Raw genomic sequence first — 12,015 nt, forward strand, 5'->3', positions numbered from 1 at the left:
CACCTTTCTCAACAATAATGCACCACAGTGGAAACATACTGGTTGGTTATCCTGTGTCCTCCAAACAACAGTCTTCCTTGGTGCCCAAACAGGTTCCTCATGCGGCATTGTAGGAACGTAACTCCACCTGGGTCTCGACTTTTTCACTGTCTTAAAGGGAAATGAAGGATGAGAGATTGGGTTCAATGTCTGTTCCACTTCCTCCCTTATGACCTCTTGAAGTGCCTCGGTTTTTTGCTCACCGTGCAATCCAAGTGCCTTCTGAACTTCCTACCACACTATCTGACGAAGAACACTTGTGAAATCAGTTGCTACCTGCATCACAAACAATGATATGATGTCTGTGAGCCATTCAAAATTCTTGCATGTAATTCTTTCTTGATGCATTGTCTTGATGTACTGGCACCATTTTATGAAGTTGTCTGCTGTTGAAAACTCCTTCAGGAGTAGGGCTTGATTGTCCTCTGCAACACCCTTTATGAGATATGCAATCTTATCTTCCTCCTTCATTCTAGGATCCACTATTTTACACAGCTCCAAGACATCTTCAATGTAGCATGCTGTAGTTTCTCATGGACGCTGTGCTCTGCACTTTAATTTGTCTTCAGCCCTGCACTTCTGTCGTTGTGTGTCACCAAAATACTTGCACAGTTCTGCCTGGAATACTTCCCAGCTTGTGAACTTCTCCTCGTTGTTCTCATACAATTGCTTTGCAGTGCCCTCCAAGTAGAAAAATATGTTAGCCAAACACACAGTGTAATCCCATTTGTTAAATTTGGCTATACGCTCATATACCTTCAGCCACTTGTTTGGATCTTGGCCATCGTCACCAGAGAACCTGGAAAGATGTCTCATGTGGTGGCACACAGTTGCTGTCATCGTAATGTCCTCTTCTTCTTCTTCTGTCTCTGATGGATTGCAATCTGTTGAATATGGCTCAAACTCGGATTTCTCGCCACGTAAATGGCGGCTTTGTCATGGGCTGATTGGAGCCCCTGTGTCATCGATAATGTGTGCTGTCACAAGATCCAATACCCAGTGCCTACACCAGAATAATGTCACATAGAAGAAGGTGTAAGTAGATGAATGATGAACACTAACTTCACTTAACAAAGGTTTATTCTGCACTTGCACATACAAGAGTGTGTAGTGAGCTGCCTCTGGCGAGGACACACACACTATATATACAGCTACAAACATTCCAGTACAATGATTCTTGACATTTGTGGATACTTCTAGAATGTACTCAAACCGAATATAGAAATTTAAATTTTACAGTTCAGGTGAGTTTTGAACTCACAGCCCTCTGTGCAACAGTTCAGTATCATAACCACTACACCGCAGTGCTACTGAGCTTCTTCTGCAACAACATGCATGTGAATGTCAGTGACCAATTATCTGTTCCAGGAATTTTGAAAAATAGCTAGGACAATAGTCACCCCAAATGGCAACCTAAAGACTAGAAATTACTTTGATTTCTCACCCAGTGACAACTGGGAATGGGAAACTGAGAAGAGGTTCCTGATAAACCAAATTCCAAATAAAATTTACCTACTTTCATGCTACAAAATAGATCATCTGGTCATGGGCTCAGTTACATAACAAGAACAGAAGGTCTTTCACTGCTTCAAAACTGCCACATACATATAAAGAGCCACTGGGTTTCTTGAATAGGACTAACAAAGACATCCAGACAAAATGGAGAGAAAAAAACTTTGCCGGTCAAACCTGTCTAATCCTGCTTTGATGCCCCCACACACAAAACATGGGGGACTGGCTGCATTCATCGAGATCTGTGATTTTCCTGTAGTTTCATGACAATGTCCACTTGAATTTTAGTGACACACACTATTTAGGGTGAAAAAAGTTCAAAAACTTTTAAATAAGTCATCATCCACATCCTTGAAAATGCCTTGGTGAACCACAGATTAACTGATTAGGTGCTCAATGAGTTGAAACTGTTAAAATCATCAACATTTTATACATGGTGCCAGTGGTGCCAGTAATGTCACTTGCAGAGTGACATGGTTAGATGAAAGCTTTGCAGAAATTTACTGTGACATTGGTAGTGCCTTCCAGCAACATGTGCAGACTTGCTTGTGATGCATAGAGAGCAGGGGGTACATCTAATTTCAAATGTGTTAATCCATTTAATTGGGAGGAGACAGAACTTGCATTCACCTGGAGGTCTATATCCTGCGCCAAAATCTGTAGCTATATAAACAATGATGGAGCCAAAAAATCTGTGATGGTGTCCTTTTTTCCCAGACAAAAAGGCATGCTGCCAATCACTAAAAACAAAAACATGGTGAGTGTTTGGAGACAGCTTCAGTTTTTGTGACACTGCTTTTAATGACATGGAAAGAAAATGTAAGCAGTGAATAATACGTTCTCATAACTGGAAAGAATTAACATGATTTTTTAACCATCAAAAAAGGCACTGCACACATCCATGCTTTCAATAAATGAACAAAAAGCTGGGAGTGTCAGTACTGAGGTCAGGTAGATATTGTTGTAAATGGCTTCTATGAAAGTTTGAATCATATGTGTCCGACATACATTTTATTTCAAGTTATAGGTCCCCATTGCCTCCACTCACCCTGAGGGCAATTTACTATCTATATATTCATATGCCCTGTTTTTTGTTATTTTATTAAAATCAAAACACTCCACGCTAATACTTACATTTCCAAATAAAATTTGAATTTAAGTTATTGATTTTGTGCCATTATTTGCCCTATGGTGACTGAATAGTGTATCAAATTTGACAATGGAGGCCATTCCATTACATCTAATAGTTACACATTGTTGAAATAGGCAACAAAAATACCCAGTCCAACACTATCACATAGTTCTCACTAATCACAAATGTTCATCACACTATATATTCCACTAAAGAGTGGAAACACATTACCTCATATTTACAACAAAGACTAACTTGAAAGTATTGTTAGAAATATTAGTGCAGAGAATCCAAATATTCCTGATAGTTTCAGAGAAACCCTGTTACTCAGTGAGTTACAAATTTACCTTATTAGTGAAAGATAGCTATAATTACAACAGCTGATAATCATTCACATGTAAGTTTTATTGAGAACCAATGCTCCATTAACATAAATAACATTCATACATGCAATACTGACCATCTAAAAGCCAGTTGTCATTAGGAAGTTTCTTTAGCTCTTCATTTACTAGATTCATCATAACATCATCCGGTACAAGACGACCTTCATTGATGAACCCCTGAACTCGTACACCAAGTGCTAGAACAAAAATAATTTTCAGTGAAAAACTTCTTTATCAGAGATAAATCTTCTTACATGAAAAAACCACATGCAATATGATAAAGAACAATTTTTGACAGTGAAACTAACAATGTGTGATATTCTTCAAAAAATGAAATCATAAAATCTTTTCTGCCCAACATCATATGACTTGACTTACGCATCTAAAAAATATCCTTCACATTTATAGACTGTTAACATATGGTGACATAAATAAAAGACAGTTTAATAATACATGTGTAAAAATATTCAATTATGATTTTTTTGATCACTTCTGGAGAGAGTGGCTTTTTTTTTTTTTTTTTTTTTTTTTTTAAGCACTGGTAATTACCCCACTCAACTGAATATTGCATGAGATTAATTTGAAGTGATTCTATCTATTCAGCATGTTAGAATATACTTTGCTATCAGAAGGGATTTTCATTTTGTGGTGAAGTGTGCACTGGTTTGAAAGCTTCTGGTAGATTTAAATTGTATGCCAGAATGGCACTTGAACCTAGACTATGGCTAAACCATTTTCTCTACAAAACGTTTCTTCTAGAAGTGTTAGTCGTGCAATGTATCCAAGAGAACTTCTGTGAAGTTTGGAGGGTAGGAGAAAAGGTACTGCTAGAAGTAGAGCTCTGACGGTAGCTCGTGAGTCATGCTTGGATAGTTTAGTCAGTAGTGCCCGTGCTTGAGAAATGCACCAATCCCAGAATAAAGTCCCAATATGGCATATAATTTTAATCTGCCAGGAGTTTTTATCTCTAATGATTATGCACATGGTATTTTCTATTAATGCTGTATATCTCATGGATCAGCTTAAGTACATTCTCTGTTTGGTTTGATTCTATCCAAACATCTATGTATGAGACAGCCTCCTTTACAGGATCATAGGTCACTTGTCACAATCTAAGAACCACAAGTTCTTATTTTGTCACCTGTCTCTTCTTTCCATAGCAACTTTTATTCCCTTCATTAAAATTTTTCTCAGTCTGCTCCATTTCCTTGTCTTCACACGGATGTATTTTTTTATTGATATTCCATGAATCATGAACCTTTCCACTGATGGGGAGGCTTGCATGCCTCAGCAATACAGATAGGTGTACTGTAGGTGCAACCACAATGAAGGGTATCTGTACAGAGGCCTGACAAATGTGTGATTCCTGAGAAGGGGCAGCAGCATTTTCAGTAGTTGCAGAGGCAACAGTCTGGGTGATTGAGTGATCTGGCCTTGTAACATCAACCAAAATGGCCTTGCTGTGCTGATACTGTGAACAGCTGAAAGCAATGCGAAACTACAGCCGTAATCTTTCCCTAGGGCATGCAGCTCTACTATAAGGTTAAATGAGATGGCATCATCTTGGGTAAAATATTACACAGGTAAAATAATCCCCCATTCACATCTCTAGGTGGGGACTACTCAGGAGGATTTTGATATCAAGAGAAACAAAACTAGCATTTTACAGATCAGAGTATGGAATGTCAGATCCCTTAATCAGACACGTAGGTTAGAAAATTTAAAAAGGGAAAGGGGTAGATTAAAGTTATATACAGGGTGGTCCATTGATCGTGACCGGGCCAAATGTCTCACAAAATAAGCGTCAAACGAAAAAACTACAAAGAACAAAACTTGTCTAGCTTGAAGGGGGAAACCAGATGGCACTATGGTTGGCCCGCTAGATGGTGATGCCATAGGTCAAACGGATATCAAGTGCATTTTTTAAAATGGGAACCCCCATTTTTTATTACATATTCATGTAGTACGTAAATAAATATGAATGTTTTAGTTGGACCACTTCTTTCGCTTTGTGATAGATGGCTCTGTAAGTATGTGGTATCACGTAACATTCCGCCAGCGCGGACGGTATTTGCTTCATGATACATTACTTGTGTTAAAATGGACTGTTTATCAATTGTGGAAAAGGTCGATATCGTGTTGATGTATGGCTATTGTGATCAAAATGCCTAACAGGTGTGTGCTACGTATGCTGCTCGGTATCCTAGACTAAATCATCCAAGTGTCCGGACCGTTCGCCAGATAGTTACGTTATTTAAAGAAACAGGAAGTGCTCAGCCACATGTGAAATGTCAACCACGACCTGCAACAAATGATGATGCCCAAGTAGGTGTTTAAGCTGCTGTCACGGCTAGTCCGCACATCAGTAGCAGGCAAATTGCACGAGAATCGGGAATCTGAAAAATGTTGGTGCTGAGAATGCTTCATCAACATCGATTGCACCCGTACCATATTTCTATGCACCAGGAATTGCATGGAGATGACTTTGAATGTCATGTACAGTTCTGCCACTGGGCACAAGAGAAATTACAGGACGATGACAGCTTTTTTGCACGCGTTCTATTTAGCGACGACGTGTCATTCACCAACAGTGGTAACGTAAACCGGCATAATATGCATTAATACTGGAAATTGTTAAATGAGGATAGGGAAGAATATCTGGAAGAAGAAACAATAGAAGGAAAGGAACAGGAAGGGAAGGAGATCCAAATTTTAGAAAGTGAGGTGAGTAAGGTTAAGAACAGGGAAGTATGATATATCATTTGAACCAGGTAGGAACTGTTTGGAGTTCTTAAAATGTGATGATGACAAAATTTGGAAACTTGTAACACAGTTATTCAACAAAATTTTACATGGAGATTCGATACCCGATGAAATGATGCTAGAATATATTAATGCCATATCTGAGACAGCAGATTGTACAAGCTGCTCGAAACACCAAGGAATTTGTGTTATAAACACATTAATGAGAATTTTTGGGAAAATAATTAAAAACAAGCTTGAAATAAATTTTATAAATGAGGGATAACAATGTAGCTTCACTGCTGGTAGATCATGAATAGACCATATTTTCACATTATGACAGATCTTAGAGAACCATAGGGAAAAATCAAAAAACCTAGGACTGCATTACTTTATTACATTAATACTTGTTCCCTAGATCATAAATACAACATTTTGTAATGATATGGAAATATGTCAGTTTAAAATAAGTTTTCTTAATTGAATATCCCAAGATCCTTAAATGTCTGCAAGGTGATCTTAGGTGGGCTCCAGCTATTATTCTGATGGTACACTTTTATGCAATAAATAGTTTTTCTCTTAATGATGAGTTACTCCAAAATTAATTTTCATAGACATAAAAAAAGCACATGAAACTCTTCCGAGGAAACTAATTTGGAGAGAATTATATGTGGTAAACATAAAGGGTACTTTAATTAAAGTGAGACAAGAAATAAATAAACATAATATACATCAATTGAAAATTGCTAATACACTTTCACAGAAATTTAGAACAAGCAAGGGTCTGCTAAAAAGCTTCTCCATGTCAACAACTTCATTTAACATCTACACTCACGTTCAGAAAAAACAGAACACCTTTTACCTCCGTCTTTAAATGGATCCCAAATAACACAAAGTATTGATCTTCTTAAGTCTCTTTCCCTCTATGTATAAGTCATATGGATCATTAGTCATGTATTCTGTTTTCTGATAATTAATCTTCAGTCCCCAGTTTCTGTATTCCATTGCTAACTGATTACATATACTTTTCATCATCCCTATCTTGTGCTATAACTGCTTGATCATCAGCAAATAGTAGGTGATGTAAATAAACTCCATTTTTTAATTTCTAGCCCCATCCAATTGCCTTTATTTGACCATGTCTTAAGACTAATGTCTATACACACACATGTTCAGAAATACAGAACTCCTTGAATGACTAGAGACAAGACTTTCATATTCACAGGACATGTACAGGCTCTTGGTATCTTCTTCAGTTAAAGTTAAGCCTAATCTTTCTGCCTACCTTCTTCAAGTAAAGTAAATAAGGACAAAGAAAGAGCTGCCACATATATAAAAACAGGACACAAATTCAGAAATACTAAATGAAACAGACCCTCTGACAATGTAATTAGGACTGACATTGAGACAGGATTTTTGAAACTACAAATCACTCAATGGATTAACATAGCTTGTTACTCAAAAAGGGCACATTATATAAGAAGGACAAAACATCACTATGTAATGTCCCCCAACAACAACATCATTGAAGATGGAGTACAAGCTCATAACTGACATTCATGGCATAAAAATCAGTTGTGCCCTTTTTGAAGGAACTGTTTTGGTGTTTAATGATTCACAGAAGCATCAAAAAAGCTAAATCTGGATGGTTGCATGGGGATCTTATTCTCACTGCACCTGAATGAAGATCCAGTGGTCAACCTACTATGCCACAACACATAATAGCTAAAATTTACTGAGAAGTCAATAAGTTCACACGTTATGACAGAAATTAATGGTTCAGACTCAGTACAGAATGCAGAGAGATGAAATATTATGTAACTTGTACCACAGACCAACACAGTATCTCACTTATGATGAATGAGAACGTCATGCACTATGAATCACAAGAGGAAAACATATATGATCTCGGGTGAACAGCCTGGTATGAGTGTGCATAGGACACAATATTTCGGCAATCGACCACATTGCCATCATCAGGTGCTCTGATGTACTGACCAGCGGTGGGCCGGCACAATGTATATATAGGACAATCCCCTCACAATCCTCCCACAGGCGCTTTCTATGAGTCGGTGCAGTCCACGCCCCATGCGCGGTCCAGGTGTAGCATCAATTCTCCTGCACTGCGTCCTAGGTCTTCTCGTTCAGGAGGGTCTGCCGACATCACTCTCGTTATTCTTCCCTCCTCCCCCAAAGTTGGTACACTCTGGGAAATATCCTTTTTCTTCTTAATCCGGGTGATCGCGGGCTCCCACGCCTTGCTAAGGATATAACTGCTGTCACGATTTAGTTGTGGCTCCCTTACTCTGATCTCTATGGCTTCTTTGATGACACAGTCCCAGTATTTGGAAGTCTGTTTCACGACTTTGGTTTGGTCATAATCCATGCTGTGGAGTTCCGACAGGCAATGCTCAGCACCTGCTGACTTACTGGACTGTTGCAGTCATCACCCAGAAATTTGATGAAGAGACCACCAACCTCTTCAGACATGTTCTGACATCAAATTACTTCTTATTTGACAGTGAATACTACAAGCAGACAGAAGGAGTAGCCATAGGGAGTCCACTCTCACCCATTGTCGCAAATATGTACATGGAACATTTCGAGGAGGAAGCTCTTGAAACAGCACATCTAAAACCCACCTGTTTCTTTAGATATGTAGATGATATATTCGTTATTTGGCCACATGGAAGAAATAAACTGGCAGACTTCCTCACTCATCTCAACTCCAGACACGAGAATATTAAGTTCACTATGGAGATCGAAATGGATGGGATGCTTCCTTAGATGTTTTGATTAGAAGTTGAGCTGACGGCAGGCACTTTGGGCCACAGCGTGTATAGGAAGAAGATGCACACCGAATTGTACCTACATGCAGATAGCTGCCACCACCCGGCACAAAAGAATGGCGTGCTCAAAACTCTTGTACACATAGCTCACACCATCTCCGGCAGAGTGTGTCCTATGCCCACTCATACCAGGCAGTTCATTTGAGATTCATTTCATCATAAAATACACCTGGAGAAATTGAAGAATCACAACTTCCCTGATGAATAAAAGAAAATTATTTATTTTCTTACATATAAAAGCCCATACAGTGTTGATTGTCTTTCCAGTAGAATACTTGTTTGTTGACCAATGACCTTGGCAGTTTGGTCCCTTAGGAATTCACACACACACACACACACACACACACACACACACACACACACACACTTGTTTGTTATTCTCAGATAGTAACTACTTAACTGGAATACAGGGGGCAAGGGGTAGTTACAAAGTTTTAATTTTTGAGTCCAGTCTTCTGACTGGTTTGATACAGTCCACCACAAAGTCCTCTCCTATGCCAACCTTCTCATCTCAAAGCCACACTTGCAACCTACACCCTCAAGTACTTACTGTATGTATTCCAATTTCTGTCTTTCTCTGAAGTCTTTACCCTCTACAGCTCCATTTAGTACCATAGAAGTTATTCCCTGATGTAATAGATGTCCTATCATCCTGTTCCTTTTACTTACATCATTTTTCGTGCATTCCTTTTATCACCAATTCTGCATAGAACCTCTTCATTCCTCACCATATCAGTCCACCTGATTTTCAACAAAATTCTGTAGCACCACATCTCAAATGCTTTGATTCTCTTCTGTTCCAATTTCCTCATAGTCCATGTCTCACCACCACACAATTCTGTGCTCCAAACACACATTCTCAGAAATTTCTTCCTCAAATTAAGACCCATGTTTGATACAAGTAGACTTCTCTTGGCCAGGAATGCCTTTTTTTTCCAGTGCTAGTCTGGTCTTTATTTCTTCCTTGTTCCATCTATCATGGGTTATTTTGCTGCTTAAGCAGCAGAATTCCTTAACTTCATCTGCTTTGTGATCACCAATTCTGATGTTAAATTTCTCACTGTTCTCATTTCCGCAGCTTATCATTACTTTTGTCTTTCTTCAACTTATTCTCAATCCATATTCTGTTCTCACTGGACTGTTCATTCCATTCAAAACATCCTGTAATTCCTCATCACTTTCACTCAGGATAGCAATGTCATTAACAAATCTTGCCACTGACATCCTTCCACTTTGAATTTTAATCCCACTCTTGAACCTTTCTTTCATTTCCATCATTGTTTCTTCAGTGTATAGATTGAACAGAAGGGGCAAAAGATTACATCCCTGTCCTACATCCTTTTTAATCCAAGCACTTCATTCTTCTTCTTCCACTCATTGTTCCCTCTTGGTTCTTATACATATTGTATATTACCCATCTTTCCCAACAGCTTAGTCCTATTTTTCAAAAGTTTGGAGATCTTGCACCATTTCACATTGTCAAATCCTTTTTCCAGCTTGACAAATACTATGAATGTGTCTTGATTTTTCTTCAGTCTCGCTTCCATTCTCAGCTGCAGTGTCAGAAGTGCCTTTACCTTTCCTAAGGCCAAACTGATCATCGTCTAAGAGATCCCCAATTTTATTTTCCATTCTTCTGTGTACTATCCTTATGAGCAACTTAGATGCATGAGCTGTCAAGCTGATTCTGCGATAATTCTTGCACTTGTCAGCTCCTGTAATTTTTGGAATTGTGTGGATGATGTTTTCCCAACAGTTTCATACATTCTACACACTAACACAAATAGTCATTTTGTGGCCATTTTCCCCAATAATTTTAGAAATTCTTATGGAATTTAATCTATTCCTTCTGCATTATTTGATCTTAAGTCTTCCAAACTCTTTTAAATTCTGATTCTAATACTGTATCCCCTATCTCTTCCATATCAACTCATATTTCTTCTTGTTCTATCACATCAGCAGACAAGTCCTCTCCCACATATAGATTTTCAATGTACTCTTTCTACCTTCCCACTCTTTCTTCTGTTTTTAACAGTAGAATTTCCATTCCACTCTTAATGTTACCATCCTTGTTTTTAATTATAATGGAGTTTGTTTTAAATTTCCTACATGCTGAGTCAGTCCTTCCAACAACCAGTTGTTTTTCTATTTCATCACATTTTTCATGCAGCCCATTCGTCGTAGCTTCCTCACACTTCCAATTTATTTCATTCCTAAGTGAACTGTATTTCTGCATTCCTGAATTGCCCTGAACATTTTTGTACTTCTTTCTTTAGTCAATCAAATGAAATATTTCTCCTGTTACCCATGGTTTCTTTGCAGTTACCTTCATTGTACCTGTGGTTTTCTTTCCAACTTCTGTGACTGGCCTTTTTAGAGATGTTGAATCCTCTTCAACTGAACTGTCTATTGAGCTATTCATTATCATTGTATGTATAACCTCAAAGAACTTCGAGCATATCTCTCATTCCTTGATGTTTTCATATTCCACTTCTTTGAGCATAGATTCTTCCTGAATAGTCTCTTAAACTTCCGCCTATTCTTCATCATTACTTAATTGGTATCTGGGTCTATATCTGTTCATGGGTATGCCTTACAATCCAATATCTGATTTTGGAATCTTTGGCTGACTGTGATGTAATCTAACTAGAATCTTCCCATACCTCCCAGACTTATCCAAGTATACCTCATCCGCTTGTGATTCTTGAACAGAATATTTACTGTTAGTACCTGAAATTGGTTGCAGAGCTCAATTAGCATTTGTCTTCTCTCATTCATACTCCCTAGCCCATATTCTCCTGTAACCCTTTCTTCTACTCCTTCCCCTAAAACCACATTTCAATCATCCATTACTACTAGATTTTCATCTCCCTTTACTTACTGAATTACCTGTTCAAAGCCCTCATATACTTTCCTCACGTCTTCATCTTCTGCTTAAGATGTTGGCATGTATGTCTGAACTTTTGTTGTCAGTCCTGATTTGCTGTCAGTTGAGAACAACCCTATCACCATACTGTTCACAGTAATGCACTCTCTGCCCTACCTTCTTATTCATAATGAATCCTACCCCCGTTATACCATTTTCTGCTGCTGTTGATATTACCCTATACTCATCTGACCAGAAATCCTTGTCTTTTTCCCATTTCACTTCACTTACCCCCACTCATCCAAGGAAAGAGGAAGAAGTCACTGGGTATCGTGCTGGGAGAACTCAGTGGTTGTGGCAAAATTTGGCAGCCCAAAGAAGCAATATGTGTGACTGTGCCCTGTACAAAATGCGCTAGGGCATTGTCATGGAGCAAAACAACCAATTGGATAGTTTCCCCAGATGCTTCAACTTGATAACCTCATGTAATCA

At 38.4% G+C, this 12,015-nt stretch overlaps 1 protein-coding gene across 1 annotated transcript in view; it reads right to left on the reverse strand.

Moving 5' to 3' along the window:
* Nucleotides 1-12,015, reverse strand: part of LOC126298865 (GTP:AMP phosphotransferase AK3, mitochondrial) — an 80,258-nt gene that overhangs the window by 34,176 nt on the left and 34,067 nt on the right. The window contains exon 2 of the mRNA XM_049990376.1: nt 3,144-3,263. Within this exon, the coding sequence (XP_049846333.1) occupies nt 3,144-3,263 (120 nt within the window). The remainder of the gene's footprint in view (nt 1-3,143; nt 3,264-12,015) is intronic.

This window comes from Schistocerca gregaria, chromosome X (genome assembly GCF_023897955.1).
Source record: "Schistocerca gregaria isolate iqSchGreg1 chromosome X, iqSchGreg1.2, whole genome shotgun sequence".
NCBI classification, from domain to species: domain Eukaryota; kingdom Metazoa; phylum Arthropoda; class Insecta; order Orthoptera; family Acrididae; genus Schistocerca; species Schistocerca gregaria.